The 20,152-nt window shown below is 43.6% G+C and overlaps 2 protein-coding genes and 1 long non-coding RNA gene across 3 annotated transcripts; 2 read left to right on the forward strand and 1 right to left on the reverse strand.

Annotated features, from left to right (window-relative positions):
• Positions 1-2,982: 2,982 nt before the first annotated feature.
• LOC136535276 (histone H2B.1) lies at positions 2,983-3,818 on the forward strand. Its single transcript, XM_066527571.1, has one exon. The coding sequence runs from the start codon at positions 3,065-3,067 to the stop codon at positions 3,512-3,514; it is 450 nt and encodes a 149-aa protein (XP_066383668.1). The 5' UTR covers positions 2,983-3,064; the 3' UTR covers positions 3,515-3,818.
• A 547-nt stretch (positions 3,819-4,365) lies between these two features.
• On the forward strand, positions 4,366-6,470 carry LOC136535277 (uncharacterized). Its single transcript, XR_010778969.1, has 3 exons — positions 4,366-5,214; positions 6,207-6,255; positions 6,335-6,470. It is a non-coding gene; the product is annotated as an uncharacterized lncRNA (long non-coding RNA).
• On the reverse strand, positions 5,584-9,489 carry LOC136535275 (putative receptor-like protein kinase At3g47110). Its single transcript, XM_066527570.1, has 2 exons — positions 6,693-9,489; positions 5,584-6,599 (listed from the first exon to the last, which is right to left on the reverse strand). Exons 1-2 carry the CDS (start codon positions 9,460-9,462, stop codon positions 6,178-6,180), a joined length of 3,192 nt encoding a protein of 1,063 aa, XP_066383667.1. The 5' UTR covers positions 9,463-9,489; the 3' UTR covers positions 5,584-6,177.
• Between the last annotated feature and the right edge of the window lie 10,663 nt (positions 9,490-20,152).

The following is a 20,152-nucleotide window of genomic DNA, read 5'->3' on the forward strand; positions in this document are numbered from 1 at the left end:
TTTATATATGTGGTATGTATACCTGCGTGCATGATCTCACTTGTACAGTAATCAAGTCTTGTTCTTGATCCGATGACCGATCTCTCGCCAAGAAAGTCTGTCGAAAGGCAGCTTCATCCAGCTCGGCCACTGGAATACTACTCTACAGCTAGACAGCTAGCCTGCCTTCTTGACCTTTGCCCTGGCCGGCACAGCAACTGCTGCTCGGTTCAGCTTCAAACGGCTCTTCGATCCAATGGGACCTGTCAGACCTCAGAATGACCGGAAATAAGGACGCCGGCAGAAGGCCCGCGAAGCGAAAAGATGCGTCACGTCACGTTCGTTTCCGTTTCATTTCATTCACCTGCAATTCCTTGCAGTCAGAGTCAGTGGACTGAAACGGGGGAGAGATCGAACAGTAACGGTGTTCCTTCTCAGCGCCTTTCCGTAGTAGTTAGGCAAGCTGACCGAATCAAGCCAACAAACTTGCCTACGTCAGCAGTCTTGACGTTCAAACGCTTGGTCAGGGAGTGGCACACAGGGTAAACGGCAATTTCACTCATCCTCCCTAGACTAAGGGCACTTTGGTCTTTTCTCCTCGCCGTTACACACCGTTACCAGCGAAAATGGACGGAATGGCTTGGGGGGCAAAGAAATAAAGTGTCATGGCACCTAGGTAAGTCCGAACTTTTTAGTGATCTGTAGGAAAAGACCATCTTTTTTAATGGTACACAGGGAAAAGGCTCATTTGAGTTCACCTCATCGGTTGTGGTAGTTACTCCCTCCATCCTATGTATGACGCTAAATAGTTCAAAACTTAACTAGTTAACTTCATCAGAGAGAGTATTTGGTAGGTGGCTGGGGGAAAGCTTGCCTTGGTTTTTTCTTTCTCCAGACCCCACTCATGTGGGAGCCTCCGGCACTGGGTCTGCCCTTTTTAGAGAGAGTACTTGGTAGGTGGCTGGGTTGCAGTTTGGTACTTGCTCAGTTGATCTCGTAGTAGTAGCAACAGAAACACAGGATTGTTCATAAATTGGTGAGCATGAATTTGTTAGCTGCTGCTCTGAATTCTGTAAGTTCTGTAGTAATTACCGTTCCTATGACATGCTGGTCTTTGTATATTACATTTACATAGTTACTACTTCCAAAGGGAAAGTTCTCCCTGGACCTCAAATTCATCTCCTGATTTCTCTGGAGTGCAGAAATTCTTGTTGCTTGCCATTGTACTACTTTGCAGATGTGGAAAACTGAATTTGGACGCAATTTGATTCTGCTATATTGAAAAAGTGTAAAGATCCTTGTTATTTGTGCATACAGTACGGCCAATGCTGTATTTCTATTGAGGTGTTTAAAACTTGAGCTATTGTGAAATTTGTTTGACACTTAATTATCTGTTTCTGTTCAAGAGAAACATAGGTAAAGATATGTTAGCTGAAATGGTGTTACTTTTCTGAGTCTGCTGTTTGGAGGCTTATATCTTTCTATTCTATCTTCTCCGATATTACAGACAATCTACCCTAACTAAATTTGTTCATGATTTGAATTAGGATCTTGAAAATGTAAAAAGAGTACCTCTTTATACAGTATGGCCACTGCTGTAGTGCTATTGGGAAGCTTCAAATTTTATTCCTGGTTAATTTTTTTCAGGATTCAATTTTCTCTGATTATAATTTTCAAACATCGGTCTCAGAAAGATATTCTAACAAAGTGACATGCACTGGCCATTGAAGGATTACTTTTGGAGCAAGTGTACCTGCATCGCCCTCCGGGATGGTTGGCCGAGGGAGGCGGGCTCTTTATTTTGAACTTTGTCTGTATGACTGTATGATGTAGTAGCTCATAGGAAGGGTAGACATTGGAGTGCTTCTTTTATTCCTGGACTTGTAAGACTTGACATTTCTGTCTTGAGTGCAATACAAATGGACAGGGGCTGTGCCGTGGAACTACCAAAAAAAATCAAGGATTACGTTTACATTGTTTGATTGTTTCTGTTCTGAATGTTGCTTCATTGGTTCTGGATCATTGTTGGTTTCACAGTGGAGCCTTTTGAATCTACATCTTACGTTGACAATAATAGGCAAAACTTTACTATTTTATCTGTTTGACACATTTATGTAACGTTGTACTTGCACGCATCTGATGCAAACACTGCATATTTTTAACAGTGACATGATTTTGACTCATTTTATCTTTGTCGAATCCTCTATTAAAAGGTGTCATTTCTGACAACTGGTGATGCTGTAGACTTTGTGTTAGTAATACGTGCATTTATTAAAAAATGCCATTTTAGTAAATGCTGAGTATGTATACTACAGTAATATTACTAGTAGTGTATTACTCCCCTGTCCCAAAATATGTGTACATCTAACACTTGGAGTCAACAAAATTTAAGTTTTACCAAATATATATACAAAAAAGTACTAATGTTTATGATCCCAAACAAACATTATCAGAGGAATCACATTATATGTTTTTATAGTAAACTTATTTAAAGATATCAATGTTAATAGTATTTTATAAAAATCTAGTCAAATTTAAGAATGATTGACTTTTCGAAGTGAGATGCGCACTTATTTTTGGAAGTAGAGGCTACAGATTTACACTAGACAGTTGCCTTTTTTTATAAAACTTGCAGGTTGGTTGTATAATACAGTACTAGTTTTTTTAGAAGGTTATAATAAAGTACTAGTATTCTTTTTTTTTTTTGAGAAACAAGTACTCCGTACTAGTATTACAGTGGACAGTTGGGCCAGGCCGAAACCAACTGCCAAAAGAAAGGCCGTCCGGCCTGCCCACCTCTGCGCGCTGAGAAAGCCAGTTCCCTCCGTCTCCTCCCGCCCAAAGCTCTGACCACGTCAAACCCATCTCCACCGTCAATTTGCGACAGGATCAACACATCACAGCCCTCCACGCCAGCGATCCGTGGCACCAGCCCTTCCACCAATCAGCACCAGTTGCTCCGTCCCATTAAATTCGCCGCACCCCTCTCTTCTTTCTCCATCGAAATCGACCGAGCGAATCCCTCGCAGCCGCAGCCTCACACATCGCATTCGCATACCGCCGCGAAACCCCAGCAACCGCATCGATGGCGCCCAAGGCGGAGAAGAAGCCGGCGGCGAAGAAGCCCGCGGAGGAGGAACCCGCGGCCGAGAAGGCCCCGGCGGGGAAGAAGCCCAAGGCGGAGAAGCGCCTCCCGGCGGGCAAGTCGGCCGGCAAGGAGGGCGGCGACAAGAAGGGGAAGAAGAAGGCCAAGAAGTCGGTGGAGACCTACAAGATCTACATCTTCAAGGTGCTGAAGCAGGTCCACCCCGACATCGGCATCTCCTCCAAGGCCATGTCCATCATGAACTCCTTCATCAACGACATCTTCGAGAAGCTCGCCGGCGAGGCCGCGAAGCTCGCCCGCTACAACAAGAAGCCCACCATCACTTCCCGCGAGATCCAGACCTCCGTCCGCCTCGTCCTCCCCGGCGAGCTCGCCAAGCACGCTGTCTCCGAGGGCACCAAGGCTGTGACCAAGTTCACCTCTTCTTAGATTAGGTCGGTGGTACTGGGTGGTGTTAGTAGATGTGGCTCAGTTTATCTGATAGGGCTAGAGGTAGCAGTAGCTGGTGGTGTTTGAAATGGATGAATGATGATCTGGGTGTAGTTGGTTTGCGGTAAGTATTGTGGTGATGCTTTTGGAATCCTGTTTCATGATCCAGAATAGTCACGGTGCCTATCCTACTTGTGATTTGTCAGGATGGATCCTCTTATTGTGCGATTGTCATATTGCTGGCAGTGAACTGATAATTCTATGTGGAAAACTATATGTCAAGTCTGGATCAAGTGTGTTGTGCCTTTGATAGTTGCTACTAGTTAAAAGTATCTCAGTGCATTGAGATGGGAAATGTTGTACGAGTGCTGTTAAGTTGGATAGCATGTTATGTTTGGCACATTTGCTAGAAGGTAATGTACATACACAGGTAATTTAGGCATCATGTCCACTGTGGAAGCTTGAGAGTGTAGGAAGCTGTGATCTATGGATTATGGCATGGCAATTGCTGTTCTGCTATTGCTGGCTTCAAATTTTGATAGCAATGGTAAGTTTACTTGATATATAAGAATGTTTCTGTTGCTGTTGAGGAACATGTGGAAAAGATATGCTGTTTTTAGGGTTGCAAGTGGGCTAGCACTAGAACCCATATAGGCCATCTTATGAAGTGGGCATCCCTACTTGTTTGGCTTCTGTTATCTCTGGATCATGTTCGAGCAGCATATTCTGAATGCCAGCTGCATGGAGCCTTCCATTTCTTGCAAGCTATCCTTAAAAAACAAGATAGCTGGTAAGTTATCATGCTGTCCAAATCCAACCTTCAGCATTGATGTTCATTGTTATTTCTTTTTGTAGAGATGTCTTTCCTGGATGGTCTTCTATCGGCTAAATTCTAGGAGTATTAATTTAGTTGTGTTATTCATCGTGCCTGTGTTCTGCACTGGTATACTTCATCCGTCGTGTTGCTTGGAATTGGAGCATCATGAGCAAGCCCAATGACAGGATCGAAATGTTTCTAAATAGTGCAATCCTTGGATTATGCGCTCATCCATATTGCCAGATTGTTGCTTTTGAACTCTGGATGTTGCCTACTTTGTTCGTATTGTTCATGAAATTTCTGTGGTGACTTTGTTTTTTTTTTTTGGTTAAGCTCTTAAGTGGTTGATTGGAACTTGTGGTTATTAGAAATGCAGTGTGCTCCTATTGTGGAACTTCAGATTTTATTCCTGCCTATTTTTTTGGGGACTTAATTTTCTTTCATTCAAATTTTTCTGATGCCATACCACGGAGACACCAATATCAGAAAGATATGTACCGGTCATTCAAGGATCATGTTCCACTACTTGTTTGCTGTTTCTGTTCTGAATGTTGCTTCACTGGGCCTGGCTTAGTGTGTGGGTTTCATAGGGCAGCATTTTGTGTTTTTTGACTCAACAGCTTATTGGCGATAACCAGTAAAACTGTAGACCTTTATCTGTTTTAACATTTATTATGAAATGTTCTTTATATATACTTGCGTACATCTGATGTAAACAACTGCAGATTGTTAATAAAGGAGTGACAGGATTTTGACTCATTCGTCTTATTGAATATTCTTTACAGGAGCCATGTTGGCAACTGGTGACGCTGACGCCGTGGACTCTATGCTAATACGTTTACTTACTGGGCGATGCTACAGTACAAACATTACCTTCTAGGAGGTAATACTTCAAAGCAATCTGAGCCATTGATTTATTAGCTTTATGAACTAATTAAAGGGCGTACCCAGTGCAGAGAGCTCCCGCTCTGTGCGGGGTCTGGGGAAGGGTGTTAGTGGCAAGCCTTACCCTCGCCTGTGCAATGCGAGGAGACCGCGACTCGAACCCGGGACCTTCCGGTCACAGGCGGTAAGACTCTACCGCTTGCACCAGGCCTGCCCTTCCTTTATGAACTAATTAATGAAATAAATAATCTAAGAAAAAAAGAAAAATCTTCTGAAATCCCCTATTCACCGGAACAACAGAAGTGGGGGAACTTTCCCTCCGTGATTACATAGATTGAGTGGCCTGGCCTCCTTTTTTGGTGTGCACGCCAAGTTTGTGTATCATGTACATTATTATAGTGAATGTCAAAACATGTTACACGTACGTAACAACAAATAAGCACCTGGCTTCTGTTTTCTTGTATGCTCGTCCTCCTATAGTGCAGCACCTTCCTACACGTATCCTAATGAACGTTGGGAATCAAGCACACTACAGCTTGTAGCTGTCACGTACAGGTGAATGAAATAATCAAATTATATCATGCACATTAGCTATCATGGTAATTTGAGCTGATCAAATTATGTCATGTTCAAAGTTACAAAATAAAAAGAGTTATCATATCACACAAATCATGAATGTATCAATTAGATCTGGAAGAAAGATTTTTATACCTAAAACTTAAATAAATATATATTTCAACTATTACCTCCTAAGAAGTAATAGATGATCCTAACCATCCGATCTCGTTAAATGAACGGTCCGTAGTCATTTGAGGGCACCACAGCAAAGCCCTTACTAAATGCCCTTTTGTACGGGCATATATTGATGTAACCAAATGCAGGTTACATCCTTAATAAAAATCTAGGTTGTTGATAAGCAGAAGCATCTTGTACATGGCATCTTGCCCATTTTCAACTCTACTTATTCACTGTTGCGGCAAATCACTGCAGAGCGTTGTTCTTCTCTATGTTCCACAGAAAGAGAACTGACAAACTTGAGGTACGAATCCCTGATATCATGCATATCTGTGGCTGCATCCTGCACTGGTGTCCGCTCCCTAATTTGTTTCTTTGAGCAGGATATTCCGAGAGCAATTACAGAAACCAAACAATTCTCTATTCTGCTTCTTCTATCGTTGTGATGGATGTCTGTGTGCAGCCACATTGTTGCATCGGCTATCTCCCAGATTCTATCTGGAAGAGCATCCTCTGAAAACTTATGAAGATCCAATGAATCTGCAAACATGTCATGTGTTGGGCTTCTTCCTGTAAACATCTCAAGTAGCAATATGCCGAGGCTATAAACATCTCCAAGACCTGAGACAGAAGAACCTTCACCATACTCTGATTGTGCAAAAAGATATATTGATCAACATGCTGTGTGTATATAGGAACTAGGAATTTTGATGAAATACAAATGAAAACAATTTCAGTTACCTGGAGCAACATAGCCGATGGAGCCTCTTATTCCAGTTGTGCTATTGGAATTTTGCAGGGTTTGACTTGCCCTTTCTGGAAGGATTCTAGATATGCCGAAGTCTCCAACTCGGGCACTCATGTCTTCTGCAAGAAGAATATTGCTTGGCTTGAGATCACAATGAACAATTGGTGGCTCACAGTGATTATGAAGATAGTTCAAAGCATCCACAATATCAACGGCAATGTCTAGCCTTTGCTCTAGGCTAAGAGTATTTGTTTGAGCAGGTGTGTCAGATTCTGGATGAAGCCAACCATTTAGGCTACCGTTTGGCATGAACTCAAAAACTAGTGCCTTGAACTCTTGGCCTTGGCGATTGATGCTTGAGCAGCAAGTGATGATCTTTATAAGACAACGGTGGCGCACCCTTCTCAGTGCCTCACATTCAGCCACAAAGCTTCTAGAAGATCCAGATTTCTCAAGGTTGAAAACCTTGACCACAGCAAGAGTTCCCTCATCTTGAAAAGTGCATTTATAGACTGTCCCAACGCTTCCTTTACCAAGCAAATTGGTTTCTGAAAATCCGTTGGTTCCATTTTCTAATGCATGGTAAGAAACTCTTTCATATTGTTCCTCAACTATTGGTGGCTGGAATGAGCTTTTGACCCTTTGTCTATGCTTCTTGTAGATCAACCGAAAGACAATAACCATAAAAGCCAAAAACAGGAATGCTGCTGTTGCTGCTAGAGCTATTGTAAGAGACTTCATTCGCCTTTTCTTGTTTTTTTTCAGAGAATTCTTGTGGCATGGTAGTAAATGAAGCTGAGGAATGCCACCACATAGTTCATTATTTCCAGTGACTGAAAAGTTATGGACAAGTCTGAATATTCCTTCTTTTGGCACTCCCCCCTGTAAATTATTGAAGGACAGATCTAATTCTGACAGTGATGTCAAGTTCTGCAACGATATTGGGATCGGTCCTGACAAGTTATTGTGTGCTAGATCCAGTAGTTGAACGTTGCGAATGGTACCAATGCCTTCTGGAATAGTACCGGACAACTTATTCATGGACAAGCCGAGTGCAACTAGATCCTTTATATTCTTCAGAGATTGAGGTATTTGTCCCTCTAATGAGTTATTATCCAACGAAAGTTCTTGTAGCATGATGCACTCCCCAATGCTGTCAGGTAACTCACCAGATAATTGGTTTCCAGATAGATACATGTTGTTAAGGTTCACTAAGCTACCGACTTCAGAAGGAAGAGGGCCTGACAGTGAATTAGATGACAAGTCCAAGTACTTGGAGAGGAGTGGCAGTTTGAAAATCTCCGTAGGAATTGAACTGTTCAGACGGTTATTAGCTAGATCAAGGGATATTAGATTCTTCAGTTTTCCTAAGCTTGTTGGAATTGCACCCTCCAGGTTGGCATTCTGTGCATATAATTCAGTCAACCTCGAGAGATTTCCAATAGATGTCGGTATGAGGCCCGACACTTGAGTGTCGTACAAACCTAACTGAACCAAGTTTCCTAGCTTGCCCATGCTGTCTGGGATCACACCGGATACGGAGGTATACCCAAAACCGAGGAATTCAAGGCTGACTAGATTGCCAATACCAGAGGGGATGCTTCCAGATATCCCGTCGAGGTGTTCCAAATGGAGGATTTGCAGGGTCGTCGAGAGATTCCCTATTGAACTTGGCAGCTGCCCTGTGAAGCTGTTGTCAGCGATGTTTAGATCCTGGAGCTGGCTACAGTTTGATAATGAAGTGATGAATTCCCACCCCTTCCTGTCGTCTGCTTCTAGATCGTTTTGGAACAAGTACAGGAGGTGCAGACCTTGCAGTCTCCCCAGCGCCGGAGGCACACGCCCGCGGAGCCTATTTAGAGAGAGTTCGATTCGCTGGAGTGTTGTGAGGTTAGTGAGTGAAGCGGGGATGGACCCCGTGAACTGGTTCAAAGAAAAGCTAAGAATCGACATGTTGGGAAAGCTGCTGCCAATTCCGGCAGGGATGCTTCCATGGAGCTTGTTTCCTTGGATCTGCAATGCTTCCAACGACGACAAGTTGTACAGAGAGCGTGGGGGCTCACCAGAGAGGTAGTTGAAGGCGAGATCAAAGCTCTTGAGGCCTATGATGTTGCCGAGGCTACGAGGGATGGTGCCTTGTAGCTGGTTGAATCCGAGGGACATGACACGAAGCGACGACAAGTTGCCTAGGGACTCCGGTATGGTGCCAGTGAGATTGTTTTTAGACAGTTTGAGCGTCTTGAGGCGTGTGAGCTTGTTGCCGAGCTCAGAGGGTAGGTCTCCGCGGAGGTGGTTGGACTGGAGGAGCAAGGTCACCAGGCCGGTGCATGAGCTTAGGTTGGCGGGGAGCTTACCGGAGAAGGCGTTGTTGCTGAGGTCAAGCGTATGGAGGTGGCGCAGGCGGTCGAGGCTCGCAGGGATGGCCCCGCCGAGGGCGTTGGAGCTCAAGTTGAGAAACCTCAGGGACGAAAGGTTACCAACCGCCGGGGAGAGGACGCCGGTGAGCCCGCGAGAGGGTAGGCTCAGCGCCACCACTGGAGGCTGCTGCCTGCTGCCTCGGCACCTCACCCCCTCCCAGCTGCAGTATCCGCCACCACCTGTGCTACCGTTCCACGAAGCAAGCACGTCTCCGTAGCCACCATGGATCGCCGCGACCTTGATGGCGAGAAGTGCGGCCTCGTCGTTGCCTTGTGTGGCCACGATAGTCCAAAGGCACATGGAGGCGGATAGCACCAGCAAGCTTGCAGCTGTGTGGTTTTCCATGTCACCCGGTATCGAGTATTGACTGGGTGCTTGGCTCCAAGATGGTATGCCACTTAATTTATATGATCCCGTGATCATGCGTTGCCATATATAAAAGTCTGTAATAAGACGGTGCAATGTCAAAGTGGACCCTCGCACTTGCATCTTCTATAACTATATATATACTAAGTTCGTATGTTGCAACCGTCATCTAGTGGTCCCACGACCATAAGATACGTTGCAGCCGAACATCTCTTCCATTCATGTTTAACTCAGGCGGCGCCGGCTCTCCATACTCTGAACTTCGTATGCGAAAGGAACAGCCGTCTGTCCGTTGGTCTACCTCTGTCTCCACTTCCTCACCTACGAGGTGCCGTCCTTTTAAACATGAATGGTCGCCCGTTGCCTCATGTGCTTTGTCTCCACTTCCCTAAGGCCCTCCACGACGTGTTCTCTGAGCCGTGTCCAAAAAGGAGAGAAAACATTGGAGCACCACTCTTACCACTGATTCCAACTCTGAGTGACGCCAGGAAAAAAGAATAGCGGTGAATATAGTTACGCCGGTGCCTATTTATGTTGTGGAGAGAGAAGTCGAGGGACCTGCAATGGGGAGGAGAGCATGCAGTGGCTTTTTACAGTGAAAATAGCATGCAACACGCCTTTTGGACACATGTATGGAGTATTAAATGTAGATAAAAAAAATAACTAATTACACAGTTATAACCGAAGTAACCATTTACAGGTTCACCAAGCCAAGAAAAAAGGAAAAAAGGGGGAAAAACAAGTCGTCGATGTGCGCCTCGCCACGCGCGCTGCTCCGGCTCATGCTCGTCCCTGCGTCGGGTGGATGGAGAGGGAGGTGAAGGTCGGAGAGCCACCGGCGCTGACTCGTGCACAAGCTGGGGGCCGACCGCCGCCGCCGCTCTCATGCTTGGATCCGCCAACCGACGAGAGGTGTCGCGGCTGCTCGCGCGCTGGTGGGGCAAGCCGCCTCCACCGCCGCTCTCCTGCTTTGATCCGGCCCCGAAGGGAGGCGCCACGGCCACGCGCGTTAGGGGCGGCCGCCGCCGCGGGCTCCTACACCCTGCTTGGGCTCACCGGTCGAAGAGGAAGGGAGAGGGAACGAGGGATGCTCCACGTGCAAACGCACACTGGAGCAATCGGCAGATGGGTATGGCAGCAACTTCTGGGCATCTAGCGGCTGGGGCTAGAAGGATGGGGGAGATTGAGTCTTAGGGTTTGAGGAGTGGAAGGAACAAATATACACCTATACCAACAACTAGTGGGCCGGGCTATGATGTTTCTACTGGGCCTTTGCATATTATTCGATTTCTTCGATTATTTCGGTTAACTGAGCCTAGGAACCGAATTAACCTTGCTAATTTCGGTTCCTGGAAACTGGAAACCGAAAAGGGAACCAAAGTTTTCGGTTTCGGTTCTGGTTATTTCGGTTCGGTTTTCAGTTCTCGGTTCTCGGTTATTTTTGCCCAGGGTTAGCTGTGGGTGCGACGGCCTAGGGTCCAGTCTAGTGAGGGGCCCAAACCTAGGTATGTATATCCCATATCTAGTCCCCAACAGCAGGCCGTCGTCCATCATAGACAGTGGGTGCGCCTAGGGCCCAGCAAAGACAGTGGCAGAGCCAGGATTTTTAACTTTGGTATTTCCAAAATATAAAAGGTGCAAACGCAAAGATTGCTAGCCACGTCGTCCATCCTTTGGTACATCTCTAACTATTCCTTCAACAATTAGCTACTACATCTATTACATATTTTTCTTCATTTTTCACTACGTGAAAAACAGTTTGTAACAACGAGGCTTTTTTTAGGGGCGGCTGACATTGAAGCAACTCCTACAGTAACGTGCTCGGGCTCCAGCACAGCAGCCGCCCTACAAATGCGTCGATTTGCAGGGGCGGCTGGTATGTAGAGGCAGCTATTACCAGCCGCCCCTGTTGTGTCCATTTGTAGGGGCGACTGAATCACCGACAGAGAAATTAATTTCGATGGGCGGTGAAACCCAAGCCACGCAACCAACTTGGGCCTGGGCTGCGCTGGCCTTTTTGCTGGCCCAAAAGCGGACGCATAAAAGTGCCCGCCCTAACCCTAGCCCTTCTCTCGGCCGCCACAACCTCTCCGAGGATCTCTCTCTCACAAAAGCGGTAGCGCACCTTGGCCCCCAATCGGCGGCGTTCCCTCCCCAGCCCCAAGCGATGGCGCACGAGGCTAGGTCGACGGCGGCGGCGCATCAGCCTTCCTCGGCCCACGACAGCAATGGTGGCCGTGGATCAGCCTTCCTCGTCCTGCGACGACGGTGGCAGATCTGTCTTCCCTGGCCCACGATGGCGCCCCCGGTCACCAAGCAGCATCCTCCCTCCTGGCCACAAGCAGTGGTGCGTTGAGGCGAGGTCGGCAACGACGGCCGGATCCGTCTCCCTTGCCCCTCGACGGCGCATCCCCCAAGTGGCAGCGCCCCCGTCTCCTCCGGCACCAGCGTGAGGTTAGGTAGGCGACAGCGACGGATCCGGCTACCTTGTGTCATCTCCACATCGTTTCGGGCAGCGCGAACCCCATCTCTGTGCTGGTCGGTTCCCCTCTCTTCCTCCCTCCCTAATCCATATGTTTTGGCTTTGATTTTGATCACCATGCAGTAGATCCATTTATATCTAATCAGTTAAATAGATACAATTAACAAAGATGTCATCTGTTGTTTCATTTAATATAATATTATGAAGCAGTGCATGCGAGTATGAGTGTCTGATACTCTGATGTATAATTTTCAGGGGGCCTCATGAATCATGTTCTTTGCATGCTTTTCTATGATTGTTTTCAGATTTGGATTCTTTCAATTTGCAATGGCAACCAAAAAGGTACTAGTGAGATGAGTAACTGATTTGTTGGTATAATGCCAGGAAGCTTTGATCCCTTTGAATTGTGAACCTTTGACTGCAGATATACATGGATGCTTACAGAAAATGTCTAGGATGTTTGATTGTCTTTGACCGTATTTTCATCTACATAGTAATCTATCTGGTTGCTTCAGTTCTCTACTGAAGTTCAAATTTGATTATCTTTGAACAACTCTTTTTCTGGTTCAGTTATGCTTGCAGGTCGATAGCAACACAAAGATCAAGCACATATATTCAGCAAGGTTTCAGCTGTCACTTCTCTGAACGTTCCTTTTATTTGTTTCTGTGTCGTCAAGTGTCCATCTCCGTATCTCAACAGTTCTCAAAAATGAAAGAAGTTGATAGTACTTTGCTCTGCAAATGTTGAAGTTTGTAAAATGCCGTCAAATTCTTATTAAATTTTTAGTCAGGTGGATTATAAGTTTGACTGTTGTTGTCTCTTTCTATTGCCTAAGTTAATATTTATATTAAATTGGTTGATAATTTATATGTGCGTTTGACTGCTGTTGTCTCTTTCTATTGCCTAAGTTAATATTTATATTAAATTGGTTGATAAATTTAATGATTGATTGTATATATTCTTATGAATTGGACTTGTAATGGTAGTTTATATAATGTTCTTGTGCTTGTGGTCAGATTTGAATTTATATATATATATATATATATATATATATATATATATATATATATATATATATATATATATATATATATATATATATAGGGAGAGGCTATTCAGTAGCCGGCTACAAAATAAGTTATTTTGTAGCCACCTCCATTTACCATAATTTTATACACTAATTTACGATAATGTTAATACATATTTACGATAGTTGGGTTACTATAACACATGGAGATATTTACCGTAACGTTATAATAAACCACTTAGTAAATTAACATAGTAATTATCGTAACTCAAAGTGGCTACATAATAAGTTATTTTGTAGCCAGCTACAGGATAGTAGTTCTATATATATATATATATATATATATATATATATATATATATATATATATATATATATATATATATATATATATATATATTCCGGTCGAATTGAAATGTAAATTTAATTTTTTAATGAAAAAATATACTGTAAGGGCGATTCTAGACTGAACCGCTCCTACAAACAGGTATTATAGGGAATGTTGTTACTTCAGCCGCCTCTACAAATCAATTTGTAAGGACGGTCTGATAACCGTCTCTATAAATGCATGATTTATAGAGACGGTATGGTAGGACCGGTTAGCCGAGCCGCCTCTACAAAGCCTCATCGGCCGCCCCAAACCATTCCTGTAGTAGTGTTTTGAACCTTCATTAAAGATCTATACTAGAAACTAATGGGTCCGTTTGGATGATCGATCGGATCGGTTCCGATTCTTGTTGGAAACGAAAGAACGCTGCTGAACGCTATATCCGTGAAATAATTTTGTGTCAGAACATTATTTCTATCGTTCAACGCTATTTGACTGGAGTGAGTGAAACGACTCGAGCCGGGTTTCACTTGATTTCGTTTCTACCAGGGACAATTTTTTGTGGATATTCTTTTTATGTGCAACAAATTAAAGTGTTTTGTATTTATGTTATTCTTTGCCCACAAAAAGTTCTGGATTTTTTGAAACGTATTTTTATTTATATGATTATTATATAAAACATCTATTTTTGGAATCAGTATCCAACCAGTCAAATGATTTCATATAGCAGTGATTCTGATTCATCGCCTAAAATATTTATTTTAAAAAATTAAATCTAAAATGTTTCTATGAGTCTAGACCCTAGCCAAACGGACCTTAAATTGCTCGTGAGAGCGAGTCAAGAATGGGCAATGGGCTACTATGTAACCTATCTATTTGTTTGTTTGATGTGAATTGAGGGTCTTTAACTAATAAGAATAATTAATACAAGAAAGACAAGAAATAGTACAGGTATACACACACACACACACCACGTATATACTCATTTTTCTATCAAAATAAGTTGGGTACATGCATCAACATGGAAAAGCCCATGTGCAAAGAGATGCTTCAGCGCGGCGGCGACTGTCCCCGCCGATGGCATCTCCTAGCCTTGCAGGCAGATGGTGATCATCGCTAGCGCCGCTGCCGAGCACTACGACGAGTACGTGCGGCGAGTCGTGGCTCCCGCCGTCACGGCACGGCCGACCGTGCTCTCCTCGAGATTCGAGAAGGAGGCGAACAGCACCAGGGATGAAAGCGGGAACGGGAAATTCCCGTACCGACCGACACCGAATACCGAAATTCCCGACCGGATATCATTTTCTCGGGATAAAACGGGTTCGGTAAGAAATCCGGGAAAATTGGACGAATCCAGGATCGAAATCGGTTAGAATGATTTTCCGACCGAATTAGCGGATCCCGTATTTGCTCAGAAAATTCCCACGGGAAATTCCTGTTTTTAAGGCCTGCAAACAGCCCAACGTTCCATCGTTCCATGCTTGGCCCAGTGATACCGTCGGGAACAGTGAGCTGATGGTTTGGCCCAGGAGAAGGCCACAGATCGTTGCTTGGTCCAGGAGAAGGCCACAAAGCGGGAATGGGCAGCATGCAGGAGAAGGCCACATATCGTTGCTTGGCCTAGGAATTCACGCATGGAGCACAGGAGCAGCAAGGTTTAGCCTTTGTTCATTTTTCTTTTCCATTTTTTTTTGGTAGTTGTGTAGTTTTCTTTGCATAAATATTCTGACGAGCTAACTGTTTGCTATTGTTTGCATATGGATTATGCATGGTTGCTATTGTTGCATCGAGCTCACTGTTTCAAGTGGTTACATATATCGATGTTTCCGTTTTGTGTTACCGCTTCCCGATCGTAATCGGCATGTTCCCGTTCGAAATATTCCGTTCCCGATATCCCGTAATACCGGATTCGTTTTCCCGTCCGGCCTTTCCGTTCTCGTTCCCGTTCTCAGCCAAAAAAATACAGGAGCGAAAATGGTTAACACATTTTCCCGACCGTTTTCATTCCTAAACAGCACGCCCTATTACAAGGACGGCCCAGCGGCGGCACGGACTCCTCCACTGATCTCCAAGGCCATGGCGTCGCCTACTCTTTTTTTTTCCCGAGAACGCGTTTACGCGTATTTCACTGCTCGCACTCAGCAGTCACCAGTCAGCACAAGCATCGGCCCTCATGGAATCAAGGAGCAGTAGCAAGCAACGGGAAAAAAAAAGAGTCCAAACTAATGGAGCCGATAGAGAAGTAGAGAGGGGGTCAGAGGGAAAGTAGTAGCAGCCCTGTGCCTTTAACTTAACTCATTGTTAATTTACTATTCTGCTAGCCGCCGAGGAGGCGGGCAAAGGAGCCGAGGGGTCCGTTCGCTTCGCTAAAAAAATAAGATAAAACATTGTTTCGGCTAATTTGGTTTGAGAGAAAAACACTATTTTAATTAAAAAACAAATAGAAAAGTACGGATGATAAGAACATGGTCGAGAGCAGCACCCCGCGACCAGAAAACGCAGGCACAACCCAATAAGCAGGTCGCATTGGGGGTGCGGGGCCACGGAGCGGACGAACAGGGCAACGATGGTGTCCGCGACGCGAAGCAGCAGTAGAAACGGCAACCAGAGTGAAACGCTAAGTACAGCAGATGGCGTGCAGCGATAGGCCAACAGTCGCTGAATGAACGGGAGAGCTCCATTTTATTCGCGTTTGAGAGTTGTAATCTTATTCAGGAGGTGACTTTCGACCTTTCGTAAGCCGACCATTTTCTCGTCCTTGAGCAGTATGTGAAATGCAGTTGAGGACCAGTTTGTCCAATCAAGTTGCAAGCCGACCGAGTTCCATTGACTCAGGATGGATATCGGAGTTCCTCGCCAGGACATGATTTTTTCTAAAGGGGAACAGGCTGCGTGAACAAGGTCGCAATGGGGATGTTGTTATCTTCTGACTGGTCGGAAGTGAAGAACTTTTCTACCATGACCATGTTGGGGTGTTGCATGGCCTAGTCATGTCCCATTTTGTAAGGTTCAAACTATAAGGATCAATGATCTATGTGTAATTTGTAAATTAAAAGGGTAATAAAGGAAGATTGCCTCTTACCCACCTTTGGTGGGGAGCAGGCTGTGGAGAACATGATCACAGCTTAGATATTATCTTCCGACTTAGACGTGTAACAATCTATGTTTTTACTAGAAACATCGGCACGGCTTTGCCGCGCCCTTCTTGGAGCGGGCCAGCCAGGGATCACTGACAAATGGCCGAAAGAAATGTTGACTGTGAAGCAAAATAAGCACCCTCATCTCTTGCTCCGCAATTTGCAGACTCTACCCTACTTAAAGCTTGAATAGAGGACAGGGTTAGATTAAATTAGAGTAGCCATAGCCGCCTACATTGCTTTCTCCAATTATTTTATCCTGGTAGCAAAAAAAAGGTCGTAGAGCAACTTTGATGTCAGCTTGCAAGTTAGTGCACATGTAAAGAACTGCATATATATGCTAGATGGTTGAGTTTAACAGAGATTGGTAGTATTTTGTAAGGGGCGATATCTAGTAAACCAATATCATGAAAATGAAAATTTGTAAAGTGGCTGGGTTTTACATATTCTGTAATGACCAATGCATTTAAAATAAGACTACAACGTACATCTGACATAGAAGATCAACACAGAACCAGAGAAAATAAAAGAGAAACTTGAAGGTCAATTGTAGCATAGATACCTTTGTAAGTTGACAACGTTCTTAAGAAAAATAACCATACTAATGACTTGTTAACTGTTTGGAAACAAAAAGATCCATGTAATTCATTTCATGGCCAATCAGCCTGGAGACATCAATGGAGTAGGCAAAGCCAATGTAAGGTGTAAATTAGTATTGTAATCGATCTACCAATTGCCATTCTATGTCAGTTTAGAATAAATAATCTTTAATTTGACTCTTTGTTGTCTAAGTTTAGAAATAAAGGGAATAATCTTTCTCCTATTTTGATGATGTTGCTATAGCCCCAAAAGGGCATCTATGTAATTGCATAGAAAAGCAGTACATAATACCGAGCTCTAACCTCACAATGTAAGCATTTTTCCCACATTAGAAACTTTTGGACCTGACAATAGTTTCAAATATGAAAAAGTGAAAAATATACAAATATTAGATGTGGAGCAAAAGAACGCTGTCAATATGGAAATAGCACTAAGAGGGCTCAGCTTCACGTTTGCTCAATCATATAAAAACGAGCCTTCTTACCTCTTGCTGCACAATTGAAGAGGCGGCGGGGTTAGCTCAAATTGCTTAATGGCATGCAATTCAGAGAAGGTTAAGTATTATCATCCCTCATCAACGCTCAATTCATACATTGCCTTGCATTTCTTCATATATCTTAATCCCATTCATATAGCAACAGGGCTAGAAACATTGTGAACACGGCTAGCAACAGAACTACAAACATTGTGAGTCCCTGTTTGGATGCATGTGTATCCACTTCAATCCACATGTGTTAGAGTGGATTGAAATGAAACTTAATTTAATTCCACTATAATCCACTTCAACACATGTGGATTAGGATCAATACATGCGTATCCAAACGAGGCCTGAATATAGTTGTTGTGGACTTTGTGGTGGTTGTAGTAAAAATAGTAGAGGCTGTTATCAGTATGAAAAATATCATCTAAGGAAAAATCTAGATGCAAAGGGGGAAAATCTAGACGAAAAATATAATCTTAGCAATTCATACTGATATAAACGCAATAAATATACTTGTTTGTTTCATTCTCTCTTTGGAAGCCAGAAACAAATTTGCTTGAGGCCAATAATTTATTAGACCAGTCTCAATGGAGTTTCATGTTCTAGTTTCCAACACATCCATATTTTGAAAATAGTGCGAAAGAGTTTCATCCCCGTGAAACTCTCTAGTTTCCAACACATCCATATTTTGAAAATAGTGCGGAAAAGTTTCATCCCCCGTGAAACTCTCTCTGCTCCTATAAAACTCTTATCATCTCTCTCTTCATTAATACGGTGCCACATCAGCATATTTAATGCCTATAAAACTCTAATGAAATTCCATTGAGACTGGCCTTAGATGCAAAGGGGACATCAATGTGCCTAGGCGGGCAGCAGAATCAAAGCTGGACCCGGGCCAGCCTAGCGAGAGAACCATGGCGGGCACCAACAAGCTTCCACTCCATCTCATCTTCCACCTCGCACCGGCGCAGTCATTGATGAACGCTGCGCGCCTGCTAGTGTTGGATCCTCGTTATAGAAATGCTGGATGTTGTGCCCGTCTCAGACGGCGGATCAGTTATAGAGATTTCGGCTTGTAGGACACGTGGCAAAATAATAAGCTTGGTTCCTTGGTGCAGATTTCGTGTTGTAAGAGATATGAAATATAAAAATACCAACCTTTTAAAATTTTGTGCAAATGTGCGTTGCATGTAGCGTTTAGCTCGAAACCCTTGTAAAACTTCCCCTATCATCCTATTTCAAAATTGACACGTAGATTTTTAGAATTAAAACCTTGCATAACGTGACATGACCAAGTCAAGCTTTAGAAAGAATTTAATACAAAATTCTGTTTCTCAGAAATAAAAAGGGAATTGAATTCAATTTAAGTGAACACATTTTTCCTAAAACCAAAACACTAATTTTCTGAACCAAAACATGTGCATCTCATGTTGTCTAGCATGGGTGCTTGTCTGGACTCTGGAGCCTACCTGGTTTTACTAGTTTGTTTTTTGCTTGGAGTTTGTATCCTTTATTAGACTAGGTCGGGAGCTGAAAATTTTTCAACGCGATAATAATTGCATAGATGTTTCTACAATCATGCATGCCTGAAATTTGAGTATGGAGTTGGCCAGTTGATAATATCTACATCCTGAGTTCCTGATCGTGTATGGGATCCGCCTTCATTCGGACCGCTCCTGTCTCAGCGCCCCTTTTCGCGCCAGGCGTGTGCGGCGGCCCCCCTCCGTGTTGGCACCATATCTATTATCAATAGTCATCCTGTAATGGTCACGTCATAGTACATGATGCCCTTCTACGGGCCTGTACGAGTCCTTTGTGCATACAAAACACAACCCTGTCTTCATGTTGGTTGCCCTTCTCTCCCTCGCCTGAATCCTCTATCGATTTCATTAAGGTCACAACAAAGGTGGAGGAAAACCGCAACAGAAACTATGCCATGGAATTCAAAAACTCGCACGTTGAAGAAAATTAGAAGAAAAGTGAGAATTAGACCATAGAACAACAATTATTTTTAAGACAAAGATATATAATAGAACAACAATTATTTTTAAGACAAAGATATATAATTGTTTGAATAATTAGGACTTAGTCACGTGATTTGTTTACATGATGAAAACGATCTTAGCAGAGATGAAAATCTTACATGGCCACTGACCTATTATTTAGACAAAACAAATGAGAAATGTTGGCCAACAGGAGACAAAACTCATGAAAGGATCACTTTCTACATTATGTATCTATTTACTACCCTAGAGCAGTTAAATTGAATATAAGATACAAGTTGAACAGACAACTATGGAATTCTGAATTTTTTTTGCCCTAGGAACATGAATTTGAATAATCCACTTAAACATTAGGGCAGACTTGCCACTTAAAAATCGGGTGGCAGCCTCCTATGCAGAAGAATTAATAACAATAACATATGCTTGCAGTAGATTTTCATGAGATCTAGCTAAAGGATTAGGTTAAGGCTCTTGCAGTTCTTTCTAATTGTTCTGAACAATTGGGGACATCAGCTTAGATATCTCAAAGATTGCACTATGTACCTGATCATCTTCAGAGTCTGATGGCTGAACCCACAAGGGTGACTGTAGTCTCAAACTTGCATTCATC

Source organism: Miscanthus floridulus, unplaced genomic scaffold (genome assembly GCF_019320115.1).
Source record: "Miscanthus floridulus cultivar M001 unplaced genomic scaffold, ASM1932011v1 os_2652_1_2, whole genome shotgun sequence".
Classification (NCBI taxonomy): domain Eukaryota; kingdom Viridiplantae; phylum Streptophyta; class Magnoliopsida; order Poales; family Poaceae; genus Miscanthus; species Miscanthus floridulus.